Here is a 23,253-nt window from a genome sequence, read left to right as displayed (position 1 = left end):
CACTTACTGCTTTTAAATTTAAATACAAACATCAATCTACAATTTAAAAAAAATAAATAAAAATCTACATATAGTACCTGAATGTAATCCACTTTGGAGGTGCCTGAAAAGCAGACTATACATTTAAAAAAAAAAAAAAAATTTCTGCTACACCACCAGTTCTTCTCATCAACTGGAGGCAGAGAATACTGGCACCTCAGGTTCTATACAGAGTATAAACAGTAGTAGTGATGCCAATTAAAAAAAACCAACAAAACCCCCCCCCCCACCAATATTCTGCCTCCATCAGATGGGAGTAGGAACAAACCCAAACGTTCTGGACTGGTGTAGTAGAAAGACAAGGAAGATGTTATTTATAATTTCTCAAGAACAACATTTTGACCAATCACATTACTTTTACGTTACATCTACGCATTCTGGGGCCGATGTAATAAGGTGCGCTGAAGCTGCCGCCGATTTGTGCGTAAATATACACGTTTGTACATGGGTTTTCCTACGTAAAGACCTATATAGGGATGTAATAAGGATTTTGTGCATGCGCAAAAAGCACAAACACACTTACTGACCCGTGTTTTTTTCTGCGCGAGTGCATGTTAATGGCATGCAAAGGAGGCGATTACCTAATCATAGACAATGCAGGGAGCTGTGGTAATGCTAGTGCATGTTTATTAATGCAGGTTTTTTACCGCCACGGTCAGGGCACGAGTTAAGTGTCAGCACTGACTCAGTGGGCCATTTAATTTCATTGCCTTGAATTGGTGTGGTGTGGTGTGGTTGTATGTCCGTGCAGCTCTGGTGTGATTTCAATGATGGAGATTTCTGATTGTGTCCAACTGTTCCCGATGCTGCGGTATATCCTGTGGGTTCGCCAAAGAATGACAGCAGCAGATGGTTTGGCAGGTGACAGAGGTTGTGGGAGGAGAGAGAGGATCCGGAGGGAGCAGGTGGAGAGAAGGGATCGTGAAGAGCAGGCTGTTTTTGGAGGGGGTAGGCAGGATGGGAAAGGGGTGGTGGGGGAGGGCAGGATACAGGTTAGGAGAAACTCATGCTTGCGAGAGGAGAGGGGGAGAAGAGAGAGTAGTGGGGTGATGAACTTTTGAGAGGGAGGAAGGAGGTTGGAGAGGGGTGGGTGAAAATAACACTTGGAAGGAGGTTAGTAGTGGGGGAGGGGCTAAGGTGTTAGGAGAAATCTGCTTAGCTAGGTGCTTTTCTGGGTGCCCAAGTGCCCTGAATCATGCTCGGCTGAGTGCCTACCTTGGCACCTCGAGCATCCAGATTGGTGATTACCTAGGCACCTTTCTGGGCACCTGAAGTCCAGATTCACAGCCAGCTGAGCACCTATCTCTGCGTGTGCGCTTTTGGTGTTAACAATTACTTGTGCAGAGTGCACTTGTGCTCCAGTGCTTTCTTGGACTTTCTCCATGAAAATATTTGCCATTTTTTCTGCAGCACAGTTATTCGAAATATTCAAAATACATTCCAGGGTCATACTTTAACTGAAGGAGAGCCCTTTGCTCGCTCGCTTTTATGTGCAGATTTTTCGCGCTGAAAAGCTTGGCTTTATTCACCAGCCTCCAATGCGGGACCATGTCAAAAGCTTTTCTAAAATCCAAGTAGATCACATTGAGCCCTCTTCCTCTATCCAATTCCTTAGTCACCCAATCAAAAAAATCAAATCAGATTTGTCTGATAGGACCTTCCCCTAGTGAATCCATGTTGCCTCAGATCCAGCAGTCCTCCCAATTGTAGATAGTTCATTATCCTTTCTTTCAGCAGAGTCTCTATTAGTTTTCCCACCACAGAGGTAAGGTTAACTGGCCTGTAGTTTCCAGCCTCCTCTCTGCTATCACTCTTGTGGAGCAGGACCATCACCGCTCTTCTCCAATCACTCGGCACCACTCCCGTTTCCAGGGATCTATTGAACAAGTCATGCAACAGACCTATCAGAACATCTTTGAGCTCCCTCAGGATCCTGGCCCCATGGCCTTGTCCACTTTGTTTTCCTAGCTCTTCCCATACATTCTCTTCTGTAAACGGAGTTTCCTCTACCTCATCTCCACCTATGGTCTTGTCAACCAGCAAAGGTCCTTCTCCAGGGTCTTCTTTACTGAACACTGATCTGAAGTATTTATTTAATATTTCTGCCTTTTCTTCATCTTTCTCCACACATTAATCAGTCACTTTTCAATTTCACTATACCACTTCGAAAGCTTTCTTCTTTCTCTGATATATCTGAAAAATGTTTTGTCACCTCTCTTTACCTCTTTGGCAATCCTTTCTTCCACCTGACTTTTAGCTTTCTTGATTTCCTTCTTCGTCTCCCTCAGTTTCACTAGATAGTCTTCCCTGTGTTCCTCAATTTGGGATTCTTTATATTTCTTGAATGCTGTTCTTTTTGCTTTTATTTTATCAGCCACCTCCTTTGAGAACTAGATCGGTTTATTTCTCTTACTTTTGTTTACTCTTCTAACATATAGATTTGTTGCCTTTGTAATTGCTCTTTTTAGTTTGGCCCACTGTTGTTCCACCTCTTCCATTTTCTCCCAGTTTTCTAGTTCTACCTCCAGGTACATCTCCATTTCGATAAAGTCTGTATTTGTGAAATTCAAAACCTAGGTCTTCATGTGACTTCTCTGCATCCTATGTGCGATATCAAACCATACCGTTTTGATGATCACTAGAGTGCTGAGGTGGGCTCCCACCTGGACATTAGAGACATTATTATTGAGTACCAAGTAGAGTATCACATCTTCCCTCGTGGGTTCCATTACCATTTGTTTGAACAGAGCCCCTTGCAGGGCATCCATTATTACTCTACTTCTAGTAGATTCCACCAAAGGGATTCTCCAGACTATTAAACAGTTGGTATTACCTACTTATATTTTTCACTTACATGATGAAACTATAGGGATTTTAATTCTCCCTCCCCCTTTGCTCTGCTAAGATTCAATTTCAACAACAATGCAAACACAAAACGTTTGGTTAAATATTTCAAAATATCAAGCAGTTATAATATCCTTTACTCAGCTTCTGTAGCTTGGAGCTCTTGTGGACAGGAACTAGCTAGTGAGCAGTCTAGCAATAGATCTTGTAATTCACTAGATCACACTAGGCACTCACCCAGGCTTTGTTCACTACCTGATTAGCAGTCAGGTCCACTCTCCAGCCAGCATACCCCTTTCAAAGATTGATTTTTTAAATTTTTTTTTTGCAAATCTTATTGCAACAGCCAAACAGCCAAGATAAGCTAAGGGAGATGAAGGCAGGGATGAAGGCAGGGAGAGGGTGGAAACTTCCCTAGTCCTGGATTGCACCACCGAGGGAGGGAGTACAAGACCCTCTCCTCAGGGAAAAGGTTTTGTTCTTTTTTTTTTTTTTCAGCCAAGGACCACACTCAACTGCGAGAGGGAGGACAAGCCTGTCACTTCAGGAGCTACTTGCTAAAACTCTTTCCTGTTTAGCCTACCAGGCCATAATCCACAGAAAAGAATGTTTGACAACTAACATTAGTACCATATTGAGTTGCTGTTAACAATTGTTTGAGAATTTGTCACCCTTGAAAATAGGCGATATTGGATCACTGAAACATTGGCCTTTGTCAGAGGCTCAAAGATGCAAGCATGGTTATTGCACAAAACATCAATCATGGAAAATATAAGCAAAAGTTTTCTTTAAAAAATTTTGTGTTGGTTTGAGAATAAAAATAGCTTTGTGGGTACTTATAAATGGATTAGGATTAGTACATTGAATCTTTGAACCAGTAAATGATTGAGCAATAATAGCGTTGTCTTCTGATACTGCTTGGGGCCCATTGCAAGGCGAGAGACAGTGGATTAGATCTATGAGAATTTATCTGATACTGTATTCAGTCATTTAAGAGAAGTTATTTGGGATAATATTTGGATATTGTTCCTATCTCCTTTTCGTATTTCTTGCTTGGGCATAAAGAGGCTCCTTTTGATTGGTTCAGGTATATAAGGGATGATATCTGTGAGCCTATTGGTCTGTCTCCATCTACTGGTTGGCATGCATAACCTCTGGTCTGGTCTAGTCTTACTGGATGAAGAGGAATAGACAATTGTACATATGGCTCTTCCTCCAAGCATACCCCCAATCATCACCATCACCTACTAGCACTCAAACCCAACCTCCCTCTCATATCAACACCCCCACTACAGGACCCCCACCCACCCTCTCGAAGGAACTACAAACCCCACACTTAACCTCCTGCACATAATAAATTGCCACCTAGCAGAACCGCACACATCTTCTCACTTCTTTCACTGTTGGCCATGCGCTTAGACAAATTTTGTATATAGCCTATGTACATATCATTTCCCCATTGATTCCCTGTACATATTTTTTCCTCATGTATCTGTTCTCACCCCCCCTACCCCCTCCTTTGTCGCAATCACCCCCACCCCTCCCTCCCTTAGTTATCAACTTATTTACTCTGTTACTATTGTTTGTTACACACTGTTCCTTGTAAAGGCTTTGCCTATATATTTTTTGGTTTGTAAGTTATCTGTAAACCGGCACGATGTGCAAACGGCTGTCGGTATATAAAATTAAATAAATAAATAAATAAATAATAGCGACAAGTCTGCTGAAAAAAGTACCTGTCCAAAAGAGTTTACATAACAGACAGTTGCACATACAATTCTTTATTTCTGATGTGAGGCTCCGAGGCAGAGTTCTTCTGGCTCAGGGGTCCTGGTACAGAAATTCTCTGGCTTGGTGATCCAGACTAATAACTCAGCACTTAGCCTGTTTTTTTTCTTAGGCTTAGAAATATAACTATTATTCCATCTCTGAACCAAGAGTCAATATACAGTTTTGGGGCTAATGTTAGTCTATGGTGCTGTGCCAGCATGAACCCAGACCTGGGATTCCCAGGTGTGGTAGTCTATCCTGAACCTGGGAGATCAGAGTCTTGGACCTCCGCACCAAAAACTCTAGGTCCAGGACCATGCTGGTACAGCATAATATATCAACACTAGTCCCAGAAATGAGAGTTAACTTTACTCCACCTCTGACTGAGAAATTCAAGAATTTATATCTTGCCACTCCACAATCCATAGAAGATTACTATAAACATGCATAAAATGATAATAAAAATACATATAACAAAGCATAAGTCAAGATATTATCCATACATAAAACACTCAGTCAAATAAATTCAAATGAAATAAAATGGAACAAAAGAGACACTGGAATAAAAGCAAATATAGGAATCACCACTTAGGTATTAGATCTCAGCGAATAGAAATAATGCCTGGCTATTGCTGAATCACAAAACATAAAGATGTTCTTGCTAGGTTAAATCTTCAGGCTTTTAACATACTTTCCTGCTTTGGGAAGTAATAGCTAATGCCTTCATTAGCATGGGATTTACATAGAGAAGGGCACTGGTTTGCAAGAATATTTTTTGAGCACTGAAATCCTTCTTAAACCATGAGAAAAGTTACACACACAAAGATGTGCACACCAACATGAGTAAACATCTGTCCTCAGCCAAGCACAACTTATTACATTGGCCCTTGACATAGGACTTAAGGGGTCAGAAGCCACTCTGTCCTTCACCTCTTAATTAGCCTCTTTTTGAGAGACTTTGTAGTCCCTGATGCTCTCTCAAATTCCATGCTCACCTCTCCAGTGACCAGGTACTTTCCATCTGGAGAGAAGGCAAGAGCTGTGATGGTTTTCCTAGAGAAAGAGAGAGATACATGTGCACAGAGTAAAAATCTTCCAAACATAGATGAAGCATGAAGAATTCAGTTTGCTTTACCTGCTTTGTCAACAATCACAGGATGAAATATCACACAGAGAAGCTAATGATGGATTTGAGATTGGAATTTAAGCCTAGTACATTTCTCCTACCTCCCTCCCCACTAAGAGAGAAAAAAACAGCTGGTGGTGCCTAACATTAGGAGTACCCAATTACTGTAACCCTTATATACAAAATAAAAATTAAAAAAAAACACTTTAAAACTCTTGGATGATGAAGAGCCCAATCCTAGTACAAACCTTCTGAACATGGCCACAGAAACACAATGAAAGATCAAGGTGAAACTGCCTCTATTAGAAGGCACTCCATATTTATTTGAATTTATATCCTACGTCACTCATCAGAAAATACTAAGAGCAGATTACATCCACAACAGATCAAATAGCTTACATAAAAACAAATATGTACAGCCACGTAAATGGACCTATAACAGACATCCAGTCACACTCTTCCTCTTTGCACGTAACCCACTTATGATGAAAAAGCTCATAGCTGCCCCACTTCATTTCACTTAATCTCTCATACACCCACAGATGTAGCTTTACAGATTCAGAGTGTCATCAGGTCTGTTATTAACCTGCCTTATTTAGGAAAATCATTCCAGAGTTTAGGGACAGCATAATACTGATACTCTGACAATCGGTAAATCTGATGGGATCTCTAACTGGATTGTTTGTGAAAAGAGTAATTCTTGATGACTCATACAGCATTAACCTTTTTCTCAAATAGCTCTGTGCTAAACCACGCAGGCCTTAAAGACTAAAGGTAACAACTTGAAGTGAGCCCAGATTGAGATGGGTAACCAGGGCAGGGCCATTAAAAATCAGAAAAATGGGTTTGCTCTGTTTTACTCCCATGACCAAATGTGCAGTACAGTTCTGAACCACCTGAAGTCACTGAATCACTTTTTGGGAAGCTCTACATATAAAGTATTATAATAGTCTTTTTTGGAAAACACTAAAGCTTGGACAATCGTTCCAAAGTCCTCAACTGTAAGAAATTTCTGGATATGTCCAAGCTCATGCAGGACAAAATAACAGCTTTGAATTCACAGTAGCTATGCAAGTTTCCAAATTCAAATGAGAGTCTATATGGATGCAGAAGGTACATTATATACATCCTGCATTTATGTCTTTTAAAATCTTGAACAATGCCTCCATATAGAAAAGATTGCACAAGCATGGACACATTGCTTCCCTCTGGGCAATGAACAGCAGGCAGAGGTCCAAGTCCATTCGACATAGAGAATGGCAAAGCTGGGTGACTCATTTGCCTCCAGATGAGCTTTTCAGGAGGGTTTAACCTAAGAATCTTCAAAGCAAACAGTACCTGGCAGGCATGTGACATTTAAGTGCAATGCAAATTTTCAGTTCACTTTTAGAATTCTCTTTTCTTCCCATTACTAAGAAACTGAAGGAAGCTGGGCGAGGCAAGACAGCTTCTACATAGCCCAAACTCCCTAATCTTGAATGACTCCAACTAGGATAGGTTAAGACTGGCCATGCTGTGAGCTAGCTGCCCTGAAAAACTATGCAGTTCCTTAAGGTAAATGTAGGTCACAATAGCCAAATAATGAACTGTTTAAGCATAAATATTTAAGAAGGCTCAGCACTGGCATGCCCCTTTGGTTTCTTTACCTGGAGCTGTTCAGAATGTGGTGCTGCTTGTTTTTCCTGGGGCTGAGCAATACGACAACACACCTGACAGGAGAAAACAGAGGAACAAATGCAATTAATCTTTGCAGAGCTCTGGCCGTGACCGTGAATGACAATACAGCTCTAGAAACACTATGACTCTTAGACAGCCAGAATGAATGTCAAAGAGAAAACAAAAGAAAGTCAGTTAGTACAAAAATGGTTTGCTTGTTCTATGAGTCATTCAAGTATACCCTACCTGCCTGGCATACATGAAAGTGCCTTTAGTGCTGGAGCAGAAAAACTGTCACCAAGGGCCACTACTTCTGCGCAATCAATAAGACTAGGCAACTGCCACACAAAGACAGTTTTAAACAGAGAAACATTCTCTTCCCCAGAGGCATGAAAGCACTTGGCTTGGCCAGTACCCTGCGATTTCCATACCATCTAAACTAAACAACCAGCTCTGCTAATCGAGAATTAAAGAGAATAGCACAATACAGTCATGTAGCTCCATGGAACATAGGGCAGGGCATAGACCTTACCCTATTAGCGTAGTACCGCCGAGTACTTTTACCTGAAACCAACTACATATCCTTAATGTGTGCAACCTCCAAGCTCTGGCCCTTCATCGATAACAAATTGCTCATTGCCTATGAATCTTTACAGGCTACTTGCTGTGAGACTTTAGTATGCTCTACACGTGTTGCAGACTGATTTTGACACTGATCCAGGGAGAGGCAACTCCATTACTTGAGTGCCACAAACAGTTCTGGTTTTCAGGATCTCTTCAATCATCATGCACGAGATATATATTTTCATACAATGGAGGCAGTGCATGCAAATATATCTCATGATGCTTCATTGCGGATATCCTGAAAACCAGGACCAGTTTGCAGCAGTCGAGGGCTGGAGTTGCCTACTCTGGCACTAGTCCATTCCAAGCAAACAGAATGCGGAAGGAGGGGTAGCAGCTCCTACATGCCACAGCTTTCAGCCACTCTCTCACCTGTACAAGTCTCCTGTTTTTGTTTCTACTCCCTTCTCAGCTATGTCAAGACCAGACCCAAGTTTAGTCTCCCATTCAAAAGGGGCCATGAGAGGATATACTATGACCCAGGAGAGGCCCTGTGACTGCACATAGCCTTGCTGTGAAACAAATTCTAGAGATCCATTAATAATGCTAACAAGAGTTTAGCTCTCAACTGATGTGTATTGTGAGAGCATAAATGGTAGAAGGATCAAAAAAGGGAATTAGAGGGATCAGTCCTCCATTCCAACACCACTCCCTCGCCAAAGCTGCTGAGCTCTTCCTCTTCAATTTACGAGCATGTGTGTGTATTGGCTGGGTTGGAGCAAGGAGCAGGAAGAAATAAGGGAAGTCTCACTGAAAGAGGACTTCAGTGCTGTAACAATTTTAATTTGCTTCATGAAACAGATTGTACTTTTAAGGAAAGGCCTTGTCACATAAGCACTTGTTTGGGAGGAACAGTAGCTGTTGAGGGGTAAAATTTAAGGCAGGACAGAAGGAAGGTGAAAAATGGAATTGTTTCATTATAAATGATTTTTGCTTCTAATGGATACGATTAACTATTTTCTGTATTATGCTGCTTAAACTGATGCCTTTTAAAGTCTAAGAATTCTGATTGTGTATAGTATTGCAATACAATTCTAGTCTGGTTATACAAGACGGCCCATGGAAATGTAGCCTGCCAGCGTGGCATTGGTATTGGAGGTGGGCTACTTTTCCATGGGCCACCCTGTACTATCACATTCCTCGCATTCCCAGGTTGCAGACTAAAGCAGCATTTCTCAACCAGTGTGCCATCAGACCTGTACTATAGAAAAAGTCACCACTGCCTGATGCTCAGACCTAGATCAGCCTCCAGGCTCTGCTCTCCACATCCTGCAGTAATAAGACATACCAGCTGTGGCTTTTCCATGTGCAGGAGCTCCTTTGTGAGCATATCTGCAGTCATGCTGGCCTCTTTCCTAGCTACAGCATGTGTCCTGGAGGGTGTGCAGTGTGCACTTTCTGTGGCATGCACACTGCACCTCTTCTTCTGCATCCTCCTGAGCCTCCTTCCAGCCTCTTTCTTATTCCCAGGATGAGTGAGATAGAAAGTCCATGCACTGAGCAATGAATGTGACTCACTGTACAACTGGGAGTAGCAGAGGTGGAAGAGCTCTTGCAGCCATATGCAGCAACCAAAATAACTACCTAAACCAGCTGCTCTTACCACACAGATTTCTGCATTCTCCTCTGAGCAGAGTGAGCCAGAGTCCGGAAGTGGGGAGGTACGGAGGAACTGAGGGGGACGGGGATCCATGCACGAGGAGGAGCTGAGACCCAGGAAAGCACAGGAGCCCACAGACAGTGAAGAGTGGAGGGAACAGGAGTATCTGCGGGTGAAGAACTGGAGCAGGTGGGTGATGTTCCCAGGTTGAGAAAAGACACAATGAAGTTGAGAGAAGCAGCAGGAGAGCGGAGAGAAGGCACAACTGCTCTATGCAGTCATGATTTCTTTTATGTTATTTTATTATTTTATGTACATCTATTTAGTAATGTATGGTTTGTTTTGTAACCCACCCCGAAATTTGGAGGGTGCGGGCAATACTTTAAAATAAATAAATAAATAAATAAATATGCACGAGGAGACCAAATTGTGGCTGAACCCAAGGTAGTGTTCCTGAAAAATGTGCTGAAATTGTAGATAACCCACAAATGCAACTTGTATTTCATCTTCCGATGCCAGAAGAGTCATAGTGATGGCAGAGGATATTCATGGATAATGAAGGAACATAATCAGCAACAGTTATCCGCATGCTTTGTGAAGGTATATGTTACATACAGTCTGCTTGTAAAAGTATTCAACCCCCTCTAAAATGTCAGATTTGTGTAGATTAAAAATGGCACAGAGATTGTTCCAGACAGTATGTTTATTGCAAACCAGTATTCTCTTAAAATAAATTTTCAAAGTCACAATTTATTTCTCTGCATTTTGTGTAAAATATTAAAAACTGAAAAATGCTGCTTGCATAATTATTCAAACCGTGTGCTGTGAAAGCTTGAAATTTAAATAGATGAAAGATACTGCCATAACAACTGGCTTACAATTGGTCTCTATCTGTGAATCATTAAAAAAATGTCAGCTTTTCTGGATAACACACACTAATTCCAGTACCATTGGTCAGATTGTGAATCTGAAGGAAAACTGTGAAGATGAAGACCAAAGAGCATTATAAGGAAATTTAAGATAAAGTTATAGACATGCATAAGATAGGAAAAGGCTACAAAATAATATCCAAGTGCTTGGATATCCAAGTGAACACTGTTGGATCAATTGTGTGTTAAGTCCTCACATGTGGGTGACATCATCCGATGGAGCCCAGCACGGAAAACTTTTGTCAGAATTCCAAGAAGCTTTGACTAGCAGACTGAGAATGCCCAGCCTGCTACTATCTGCGCATCCACGCAAGGTCCCTCTTCAGTCTTGTAACATAGCAAAATATGAGTGAAAAATAAAACAGCAAACCTAAGGAGAACCCAACACCGTGGGGAGGCAGGAGGGATTCCTGAGGACTAACCTCCTGCTGTCCTAGGAAAACACCTGTTACAGGTAAGCAACTGCGCTTTCTCCTAGGACAAGCAGGATGATAATCCTCAGACGTGGGTGAATACCAAGCTCCAGACCATGCCTGCTAACAGGAGAAACCAACAGTGACCAAAAAAGGTGCCAACAGGCTCATCACAACTGCGGCACTGTGGAACAGCAGGGCACTGTCTGGTTACCACAAGACACGAAGAGTTGGGTTCAGGCCTGGAATAGGTTACGCAGCACGGATTGACCAAAGGCACTGTCCTGATGCCCGTCTTTATCCAAGCAATAATGAGCCACAAACGTGTAACGAGAACTCCAGGTTGTGGCTCAGCAGATCTCGACGACAGGGACTGCACGCAAATGAGCCACCGACGTCACCATAGCCCGCACAGAGTGAGCCTTTACTCTGCTGTCTAGCAGGAGGACTGCCTGTGCATAGCAGAAGTTTGACAAGGTCTGTTTACCCACCGCTATCCCCAGCCTATTGGAGTCAAAGGACACAAAGAGCTAGGTGGACTGTCTGTGGCCAGCAATGCGATCAAGGTAGAAAGCCAAGGCCCTTCTGCAGTCCATTCTCCCGTATGGGAATGAAGCCTCGGAAAGAAGGTGGGCAAAACAATGGACAGGTTGATGTGAAAATCAGTCACAATCTTGGGGAGAAACTTCGGATGAGTATGCAAGACTACATGATCGTGAAAGAACCTCGTGTATGGTGCATACGTACCCAGAGCCTGAAGCTCACTGACCCTTCGAACTGAAGTAATCACCACCAGGTGAGGAACTTCAGGTTGCAGGATTGCAGCGGCTCAAATGGAGGACGCATGAGCCGCGCTGGGACAACACTGAGGTCCCAAGAAGCAACTGGAGGCCAAAGAGGGGGCTTCAGCTGGAGGAGGCTCCACATGAAGCGGCCCACTAAAGGTTGGACCGAAATGGGCATGCCAGGAACACCTCAATGGTACGCACTGACAGCGCTGAGGTACACTCTGACTGAGCTAGTCTGAAGCCCAGACTCAGACAGATGCCACAGGTAGTCCGACAGCTGGGGAAGGGGGGCATGAGAAAGGGTCCAAATCATGGCCCTCGCACCAAATGGAAAACCTTTTCCACTTCAAGCTGTAGGACTTCCTGGTGGAGGGCTTTTGGGACACTACCAGGACCTGGGAGACAGTCCGAGAGCTCTAAAGGCTGGAGGACTACGCACTCACCATCCAAGCCATGAGGGCCAGTTCCTGGAGGTTCGGATGGTGCAACATGCCCTGATTCTGCGAGATGAGATCGGGTGCCGTCCCCAGCCAAATGGGTGCCCGCACTGACAGGTCTTGCAGAAACCAGACCTGTCGGGGCCAAGAAGGCACTATAAGTATCATGGTCCCCTTGTCCTGCTGAAGCTTCAGCAGAGTCCTCAGGAGGAGTGGTAGAGGGGGTACACATATAGTAGGCCCTTCCCCCAATGGAGGAAAAGGCATCGCAGGCCAGATGGCTATCTCCCGATACCAGGGAGCAATACCTGCTCACCTTGTGGTTGTGTGGGTAGGCAAAAGAGATCCACATCCAGCATACCCCACTGGCGAAACAGTGCCGCCTCCACCTCTGGGTTGAGGGACCACGCATGTGGCCGGAAGGAGCGGCTCAAATGGTCCACTAGTATGTTGAGATGGCCTGGCAGGTAGGTCGCTCGCAGAGACAATCCCTGTGAAAGGGCCCAGGCCCACACTTGTAGCGCCTCGTGGCAGAGAAGGAACAAACCCATGCCACCCTGCATGTTGAAATACCACATCACAACTTGGTTGTCTGACCAAATTAGGATGTCCTTGGACAACAACAGGTCTCTGAATGCCCACAGAGTGTACTGAATTGCACGCAGCTCCAGGAAGTTTATTTGACAGCGGGCTTCGGAGCAGTCCTTGTGTGTAGATATCACTCACATGGTCTCCCCAGCCCTGAGGGGAAGCATCTGTGGTAAGAATCACCTGAGGCACAGAGGGCTGGAAGGGAAGTCCTCTAAGTTGGAAAGATCTTCCCTCCAGGATAGAGACACTCTGAGAGGGTCCGTGACTGAGACAGGTGTTTCGAGATCCTGGGAAGCCTGCTGGTCCATTGGGCTCTCCTCATGCAGAGGCGAGCCAGAGGGGTCACATGGACAGAGGCAGCCATGTGGAGGTACAGCAGAAGGCGAGCTGGCACCCTCTGGCTGCTCCGGACAAGGGTAGCCAGCGAGTCAAGGGCGATCGCCCGGTCTCTGGGCAAAAAAGCTTTCACTTTTGCTTAGCTCTAATAGTTTGAAGGGTCATTTTCAACAGAGGGGGCTCATTATTTAAATTCAAATACAGGACTATGGAAGGGACAGATAGGAACATAAGAACTTGCCATACTGGGTCAGACCAAGTATCCTCAAGCCCAGCATCCTCTTTCCAACAATGGCCAATCCAGGCTACAAGAACCTGGCAAGTACCCAAACACTAAATAAATCCCATGTTACTGTTGTCAGTAATAGAAGTGGCTATACCTTAAGTCAACTTGATTAATAGCAGTTAATAGTCTTCGCCTCCAAGAACTTATTCAAAACTTTTTTTAAACCCAGCTACAACAAGTACACTAACCAGATCCTCTGGCAACAAATTCCAGAGCTTAATTGTGCACAGAGTGAAAAAGAATTCTCTCCGATTAGTTTTAAATGCTAAATTCATGGAGTGCCCCCTTGTACTTCTATTATCTGAAAGAGTAAATAACCGATTCACATCTACCTGTTCTAGATCTCTCATGATTTTAAAGACCTCTATCATATCCCACCTCAGACATCTCTTCTCCAAGCTGAACAGCCCTAACCTCTTTAGCCTTTCCTCATAAGGGAGCTGTTCCATTCCCTTTATCATTTTGGTTGCCCTTCTCTGTACCTTCTCCATCGCAATTATATCTTTTTTGAGATGTGGTGACCAGAACTGTACACAGTACTTATGTTGTGGTCTCACCATGGAGTGATACAGAGGCATTATGACATTTTCTGTTTTATTCACCATTCCCTTCCTAATAATTCCTAACATTCTATTTGCATTTTTGATTGCCGCAGCACACTGAGCTGACAATTTCAATGTATTATCCACTGTGATGCCTAGATCTTTTTCCTGGATAGTAACTCCAAATATGGAACCTAACATCGTGTAACTAGAGCATGTTATTTTTGCCTATATGCAACACCTTCCATATAGGGAAAAATCTACCATTTGGATGCCCAATCTTCCAGTCTCACAAGGTCCTCCTGCAATTTATCACAATCCGGTTGTGATTTTACTACTCTGAATAATTTTGTATCATCTGCAAATTTGATTACCGCACTCGTCGTATTTCTTTCCAGATCATTTATAAATATACAAGCCGTAAAGCCCGTTAAAACGGGCTACATCCCTCTGTCTCTCACCTCCCCCTCATTCTCTCTCCCCTCACTCTTCACCACCCCCCTCCCCCACCCACTCCTCTCCACCCTCCCTCTCCTCTCACTCAGTCCCCCCTCTCCCTCACTCCCTCCCACTCAGTCCCCCCTCTCCCTCCCTCCCACTCACTCAGTCCCCCTCTCCCTCCCTTCACCCACCTCCATTTCCTCCCGGCGCCGTAAGCGCGACTTCCCGCAACCCTCACCCGGCTCCATTAACTCCTCCCGCTCCTGCCGGCAGATCTCGGGGGGGTCACTCCCGCGCGCGCGGCAGTGACTCCCCCGAGATCTGCCGGCAGATCTGGGGAGGAGAAGTAGCGGCACCGCGCGCGCGCGCGGTGCCGCTACTTCTCCTCCCGCTCCTGCCCGCAGATCTCGGGGGGGGGGCGCGGGAGTGACACCCCCCCCCCGAGATCTGCCGGCAGATCTCGGTGGGGGGGGCGCGGGAGTGACACCCCCCCCCCCCCCCCCGAGATCTGCCGGCAGATCTGGGGAGGAGAAGCAGCGGCACCGCGCGCGGCGCGCGGCGCCGCTGCTTCTCCTCCCGCTCCTGCGGCCCCACCGCCATTTTTTTTTTCTGATAGACATCCTTGCCCGCACATGCGCAGTAGAGCTGCGCTCTACTGCGCATTTGCGGGCCGTCGGTCACAGGCCATTTATAAGGTAGATTGAAAAGCACCGTTCCAAGTACAGATCCCTGAGGCACTCCACTGTTTACCCTTTTCCACTGAGAAAATAGACCATTTAATCCTACTCTCTATTTCCTGTCTTAACCAGTTAGTAATCCACGAAAGGACATTTCCTCCTATCCCATGACATTTTAGTTTTCTTAGAAGCCTCTCATGAGGGACTTTGTCAAAAGCCTTCTGAAAATCCAAATACACTACATCTATTGGTTCACCTTTATCCATGTTTATTAAATCCTTAAAAAAAGCAGATTTGTGAGGCAAGACTTCCCTAGGGTAAATCCATGCTGACTGTGTTCCATTAAAACAATTAAAACATTTAAATAAATATGCTCTGTGATTTTGATCTTTCGAATAGTTGCCATTATTTTACCCAGCACTGAAATCTGGCTCACTGGTCTATAGTTTCCCAGATCACCCCTATAGCCCTTTTTAAATATTGGGGTTACATTGGCCACCCTCCAGTCTTCAGGTACAATGGATGATTTTAATAATAGGTTACAAATTTTAACTAATAGATCTGAAATTTCATTTTTTAGTTCCTTCACAACCCTGGGATGCATACCATCCAGTCCAGGTGATTTGCTACTCTTTAATTTGTCAATCTTGCCTATTACAACTTCCAGGTTCACAGTGATTTGGTTCAGTTCATCTGACTCATCACCCTTGAAAACCATCTCCAAAACCGGTAGCTCCCCAACATCCTCAATAGTAAACACAGAAGCAAAGAATTCCTTTGGTCTTTCTACAATGGCCTTATCTTCCCTAAGAGCCCCTTTAACCCCTCAGTCATCTAATGGTCCAACCGACTCTCTCACAGGTTTTTTGCTTCGGATATATTTTAAAAAGTTTTCATTATGAATTTTTGCTTCTACGGCCAACTTCATTTCAAATTCTCTCAGCCTGCCTTATCAATGTTTTACACTTAACTTGACAATTCTTATGCTTTTTCCTATTTTCTTCAGATGCATCCTTCTTCAAATTTTTAAAGGATTTTTTTTTTGGCTAAAATAGCCTCTTTCACCTCACCTTTTAACCTTGCTGGTAATCATTTTGCCTTCCTTCCACCTTTCTTAATGCATGGAATACATCTGGATTGCGCTTCTAAGATTGTATTTTAAACAATGTCCACATATGTACACACTTTTAACCTTAGCAGCTGTACCTTTCAGTTTTTTTCGAACTATTTTTCTCATTTTATCAGTTTCCCTTTTGAAAATGTAGTGTTAGAGCTGCAGATTTACATATTGTCCCCCTTCCAGTCATTAGCTCAAATTTGATCTTATTATTGATCACTATTGCCAAGTGGCCCCACCAGCATTACCTCTCTCACCAAATCCTGCATTCCACTAAGATTTAATCTAAAATAGCTCCCTCTCTCATTGATTCCTGAACCATTTGCTCCATGAAGCAGTCGTTTATTCCATCCAGAAACTTTATGTCTCTAGCATGTCCTGATGTTACATTTACCCAGTCAATATTAGGTGGACGGCAATATACTCCTATCACTATACTCTTACCCAACACACATGGGATTTCAACCCATATAAATTCTACTGAGCATTTAGTCTCTTGTATGACCTTTATCCTGTTGGACTCTATACCCTCTTGGACATAAAGTGCCTCCCCCCCACAGAGTTGATTCTCCCTATCATTGTGATATAATTTGTACCCTGATATAGCACTGTCCCATTGGTTATCCTCTTTCCACCAGGTCTCTGTGATGGCAATTATGTGTATCTCATCATTTACTGCTATATATATACTCCTGGGAGAATTCTGCACAAAAAAATTTAAAATTCTGCACATAAAAAATGTAAATTCTGTGCACAAAAACAAAATTCTGCAAACTTTATATTGGTCAAAATAACAATTTATATGACAGTCCTTAAGTAATTACATTTTAAATTAATACAGAAAAAACTTATTACTTAAAGATGCAGAATTTCTCTAGTGTCCCCTCCACTCGCTCTCCCTACTCCCCTGGCCACTTTGCCCTCTCAGGTCCCAACTCCTCCACCTGCCAGTATCTCTCCCCTCCACCTCTAGGCTCAACCTCTTCCACTCTATCTCCACTCCCAGAGTTTGACCTTGTTCTCAATACTGTCCCTCCCTCTCTCACACACATGCTCCCTTTTCTGTAGTGCACATAAACACACTCTCATAAGGCTCCTTCACTTTCTCGCACACACACATCCCCTCATACAGGGTCCCTCTCTCTTGCATGCATACTCTCAAAAGCTCCCTTTCTCTCTCACGCATACACCCTCACGAAGACTACCTATGTTTCTCTCTCATGCACTCCTTCACACAGGCTCTCTCTCACACATACACAATCCCTTCACACAGGATCCCTTTTTCATACACACCAGCTCCCAATCTTTCACACACATACACACTCCTTCACAATCTCCTCATATAGGCTCCCTCTCTCTGGCACCCACACTCAAACACCCCCCCCCTCCGCTCTCTTTCACACACTCCCTGCTTACCCTCCCTGGTCTCTCTCATACTTCCCTGCTCTCTCTCCAACCCTCCTGCTCACCCCCCTGCTCTCATCCTCCCCTCCCCCACCTCTCCTCCCTACATACATTCATGCTCACCAAGGCCTTCATCTTCGCCGCGAGTGGAGGGCATCCTGAGGCACGCGGGGGCCTTCATGTTCGCCGTGAATGGCGCGCATACTCTGTTTGCGGCACACCAGGGCCTTCAAGTTCGCTGCAACCGGCGTGCCTGGGGACCTTCATTTTCAGCACGACCGGCGCACCAGGGGGCCTTCATCTTTGCCGCAAACTGTGCGCTCCGTTCGCGGCATGCCGGGGTGTCTGCCATTTTCTGCACAGAATTTGGCAATTCTGCGTAGGGGGGATAATTCTGCGCAAATTCTGTGCTCTGCAGTAGTGCAGAATTCCCCCAGGACTATATATACTCTAATTCTCCCATTGTACTTCTTAGATTTCTGGCATTGGCATACAGACATTTTACCTCCTTTTTAAAAGTTAGCACCAGTAGCCTGGTTCCAGATGCAAGATGTATGCATACACATGAGCATGTGAAACAGCTGAAACCGTACCTCCCATTTGTGTTGTGTTCTGGAGGACAGTGCTGCAATCTAAGGCAGTAATTTTGCAACATTACAGATAAGTTAGCTGGAAAAACAGTGGCATGTGATAAATCCCCTTTGCAAACCGATGTATGTGCATAAGTCTGCTTTCAAGATTATCCTGGCAAAACTATGTGCACACAATTCCACCTGCTATTTGGTGTGCAGTTTTGCTGGGAGAATTTACACACATACTTTTTAAAACGCAGAAGTATGTGTGCAAGTCCCAGTCCCACTCAGACTCCGCCTTCCTATTTGTGTAAAAAGTACAGGCAGTGTATGAGTGTGTAATTCTCTGCTTGGATCGGTCAAGGAATTTTCTAAAGGGTTATTTCTGCAGGTAAAGCACTACTTTAAGCATTGATCTTAGAGAGTAATTTTGTAATAGTGCACTGAAGTTGGCAAATATGTGTACAAGTTGCACTGATTTTCAAAGTGAACCTGTGCGCATAAATCTTCTTTGAAAATTATCACCAAATCTGCCTGCATACCTTACACCTGCTAAATCATTGGCACAAATTTTCCATGACACTTTACACATACGTTTGGAAATTTATTTTTTTTTTTAAAGTATGAGCATAAGTCTAAATCCCTCCCCAACTCCTCCCCCCAGGCACAGTTCTGCTCAGTCCAGGTAAACTTACACATCAACCTACGTGCATAAGGTTACCTGCCTATTGGGTGGGCAATTTTATAAAAGTTCATTTCTCGCATGAAACGCTATTTTACAGGCTGACGTCCCTTTGGAAATTATCCTCCAAATGTATGTGTGAGGGGAGGTGGAAGGAGGACAGTTTGTTACAATCTGAGCCTACACTGAATTGGCAATCACTAAAGTTAGTGATGTGGAGAAAAGAAGCAGAGATGCAACCATATACAGTTTAGAGATGCCAAAGCTGCACGCGCATCTGGTCTCATGCCATGATCTGTGCTCTTTGTTCTTCAGCTCTCCCAGAGCAGCAGGGCTGCAGACCAAGCCACGCAAAGCAACAGAACCTTCTTGAATGATGTATCATTTAGTGACACCAAGACCTGCTGTGTATTCCCAGGTCTTAGTGGGTTTGTATCACTCTCCACCACAGCCAGTGGAACACACACACTAAGGAAAGCTGAACAGACTAAACTGGCTCTTCTCCCTACCCAAAAGGTGGGTCTGACTTGCTCCAATAAGGCAAGAGAGGTGTGTTTTCTCCTCCAGCCCCCACTGTGAGTTTTATGGAAAAGGAGAATAAACCTCCAAGTGCAATGGAAGGATTGTGTTGCTGGGGAGATGCAACCTGTGTTACAATTACAGAACATTATGGGAAGACAGAAGTGGCAGTGAGATGAGATGACAGCTTCATGTATACAAAGTGAGACTAAACAGATGACAGAGACTATATGAGCACTATGAGGCAACTCAACCAAAACAAAAGTACTAACTGTGAAACTATAAATGCAGTGCAGAGTCTGAAGGGGGTCCTAGGATCCATGTTTCAGCTTTCAGACATATTAAAGGCTGCAAAGCAAATGCAGCCTGTGTGTTGATGGCAGTGTCTGCCATCAGTAAAAAGTACTGTTAGCCAGGGGAAGGAAAGACAGCTTGTGTCAACCCAAAACCCACAGCTAATCTCTCAACACTATCCCTCTTCACCTACAAGCTTAAGGGTCAATGCAAAGTGCCCACATTCTAACCATCATTTATTCCTGATTAGCGACAAAGCCCCAAGTGCAGAGCCAGCCGCAGCATGAACACTTATGGAGGGGGTAGGCCTCAGTACATTAATAGTCCTCCCTCCATCTCTTCCCCTCATTTTAAATCCCTCGAATGACTTTTCCTCTTACCAGCTTAATCCGGGATCTTTTTCCCCGCTCCAATTTTCCACCCAACTGATGGATCCAGCAGAGCCCGAATCTCCCGGAGGCAGCAGGTGCAGTAAGGTACCCTATGAACGACCAAGCGGCCTTCAAGGAGCATGTGGTACTGAGCTCCAAACAGTCTGAAAGCACAGAAGGCCCCTCCAAGTACTCTCCCTACTATTGGTAAATGTGTATGCATTGAATGTGTATGCTCACAAGATTTTCTCTTCCTTGAGCATTATTTGCTTTCCTTCCAGGGATATTTGGTGTTTATGGGGGGTGGTTTTAACATTGTTAGCAATCCCTTAATAGATGGTCAACCAGCAAAAATTCCTAAGAAAAACCAGTCTGATATAGGATTAGGCTTTCTATACCTGGAGATACACTTAATTGATGTTTGGCGTATGTTACATCTAGAAGATAAAGGCTTTTCTTTTTATTCTCATCCTCATAATATATATTCTAGGCTGGATTATTTATTGTTCACTGAAACAAGGTTTATTAAGCTGCAATCATGTGACCTGGTGGACGTCCTATTCTCTGATCATTCTATGGTAATAGCTAAATTTCTCTTTTCTGAGAGGGTAGGGACTCCACCTCTGTGGAAAATGTCTGCATTATATTATGACAAAAAGAATTTGCCACCTTCTTGAGGGGGGCAGTGGAAGGAAAACTGTTTAATTACTGGGAGGACATCAGCCCTGTTTTGTTTTGGAATACAGTTAAGGTGGTCCTCGAGAGGGTGGGGGGGGCGGGAGGGTTGGAGGATAATTGCATTTCAGGTTAAAAAAAAAAAAAGGGAAAGAGGCAAGCAGATATCAGAACTCTCAAAAGAGTTATTGTGGCTTAAATCTGCTCATATTCAGCAAATGTCTCCAGTCATTTAGCTGCAGTTATACAGTATAAATTGTTTCAGTGGGGAAATAAGTCGGGAAGACTGTTGGCTAATTTAGTGCGTAATACTAAAGCTAAGGCATTTATTATTCTACTATCCTATCCTAGCAATGTAAAGATACATTTTCCATCCTGGCAGCATTTAACTCTTTTTATGAACACCACAATCGGTGGATACCCAGCTGTCCTTTTTTTGGGGCTTGGAATTCCCAAAGTTGTCTCAGATAGATAAAATGAGTCTAGAGGCTCCTATTCATATATGAGGTTATTAGGCTTCTGAAATTGGGGAGGACGCTGGGTCCGGATGGGTTTGGGGATTGTATTTTGGGCCCATTGAAAGACATGTTGGTTGCTGCGCAGGCTTTGGGGCATTTTGAAGTGGATCATAATTTGGCTACTACCGTGTTGGTTCCAAAGCTAGGAAGGGATCCTCTCTAGCAGGAGTCATATAGGTCTATATACTTGCTTAATCAGATTCATGGCACTGGATCCTTTTAATTTTCTTTTTCAGTTCCCTTTCTTCAACATCTCTTTTCTTTAGTGAATACTTAATCCCTTTCCCTCTCCAGGGCCGATCAATAAAGTGCGCCCAGCTTAATGAGCGGTTGGACGCATGTTTTGGACGTGCGTCCACAATCCCCGATGCAATAAAAGGATCGGCGCTTCCAAACAAAGGAGTAGCTAATAGTACTCATCACATGTAAATGTCATGTAGATGAGGCTATTACCCCGCAATGCAAAAAATCTCCATGTGCCCAAAGCACACTTTTTAACCCGTAAAATTTTACGCCTGCCCTGGAGCAGGCGTAAATTCTTCCCGCACATAAAGGGCTTAACTTAAAAAAGAAAAAAACACTGCTTTTCTGTAGTTCCGACTACTTAATAAAATTTAAGTATCGTCATGATACTAAGTAGGAAGAACCACAGAAAGCAGCACCATCCAAAAAAAAAAAGTCTCGAAATAAAAACACAAAGAAAAAAATATACAAAAAAAACAACTTTCGGAGCACACAATATACATGCTCCAGGCCGTGTATACTGTGCCAGTAAAATAGCTGCCGCAGGAAAAAAAACGGACACTCATAAATTGAGTATCCATTTTCCTAACCCGCGCACAGCCAGGTTTCCTGGGCGCCCGATGCCATAGACGTGTTAGGTAGGGTGTCCGTTTTAGAGCAGCAGCTCATTTACATGTTGCATCGGCTGCCCAGGGGAGGGGGATGTACGTGTGTTAAAAACCGTGCTCCCAATCTGGATGCATGTTTTTTATGTGCATTTTATTGCATCCGCCTGTCTGTGTATTCACTCTCTCTCCTCTCCCTCCCAGAGCAGCGCCTTACAACTCCAAATGCATGCAAGCTCCTGAAAACTACACAAAGATTCACCAGGGGCTTGACTTTAAATCACTTTGCATAGCTGTCAACTGACTGTCTACATCTCTGAAAGGACATAAGATCTGCACTGATCCCAGGGTTTAGAGACAAAGGATACATTTGCACTAAAAAGGAAGTTACAACTGCTCTTTCATACATGCTTTCTTTCTCGTTCCTTCTCTTTCCTCTGTCAGCTGCAGTCATAAAAAAATGAAGCATCTAGTGAGTGGCGGCAGTGCTTCTCCAGTCTGCTTTGAAACCATCTCCTCTCCTCTTCAGGTTCCCCCCCACTCGCCATCACCACTGCTGCCAGTCCCTAACTGCACCCATACGCTCCTCCTCCAGACAGGACTTGGCAACACTGCTGCCCAATTAGGGACACGGCCTAGGAGTAACCTTATCCTGCTGGTATCAAGACATGGGAGCAGGGAGGAGCACAGTGGGGAACCTGGGGCAGTGTGGGTGGACAATGCCTCCTTAGTGTCTCTCCATGATACTGGAGCTGCCCAAGTGCAAGAGGAAGCAGGCCTTGTGCGAAAGCAGGCCTGGTAACACTGCAGAGGAGGAAAATACTTTCAAGCCCTAATAGAACACACACACACACTGAGAAAAAGAAATAATGCAACCAGTAGGATTTTAAACAGAAATACACAACTATCAAGAACTGAATAAAGTAAGATGACACACAGATTGCCCAAACTCTGTGTGAGAGAGAGAGAGAGAGAGAGTGTGTGTGTGTGGGGGGGGAGGGGGGGGGGATATAAGTATTTATACACAGAATACACACAGGGTAAGGCTCATTCAATTACAGACCAGGATGATCTAGGCAATAAAGAGGAACACACTGTTGAGGATAGGAGATTTGGCATCATTAGTGGAAACAAAAAGAGGGGGAGATATAGAT

At 44.1% G+C, this 23,253-nt stretch overlaps 1 protein-coding gene across 1 annotated transcript in view; it reads right to left on the bottom strand.

Moving 5' to 3' along the window:
• MAPKBP1 (mitogen-activated protein kinase binding protein 1) overlaps positions 1-23,253 on the bottom strand; it is a 408,115-nt gene that overhangs the window by 263,009 nt on the left and 121,853 nt on the right. Inside the window, exons 4-5 of the mRNA XM_029597450.1 lie at positions 7,426-7,488; positions 5,649-5,706 (exon numbers count right to left, since the gene is read on the bottom strand). Coding sequence (XP_029453310.1) covers positions 5,649-5,706; positions 7,426-7,488 — 121 coding nt within the window. The remainder of the gene's footprint in view (positions 1-5,648; positions 5,707-7,425; positions 7,489-23,253) is intronic.

The sequence above is a fragment of the Rhinatrema bivittatum genome, chromosome 4 (genome assembly GCF_901001135.1).
Source record: "Rhinatrema bivittatum chromosome 4, aRhiBiv1.1, whole genome shotgun sequence".
Lineage (NCBI taxonomy): Eukaryota > Metazoa > Chordata > Amphibia > Gymnophiona > Rhinatrematidae > Rhinatrema > Rhinatrema bivittatum.
This window is presented reverse-complemented; position numbering and strand designations above follow the sequence as displayed.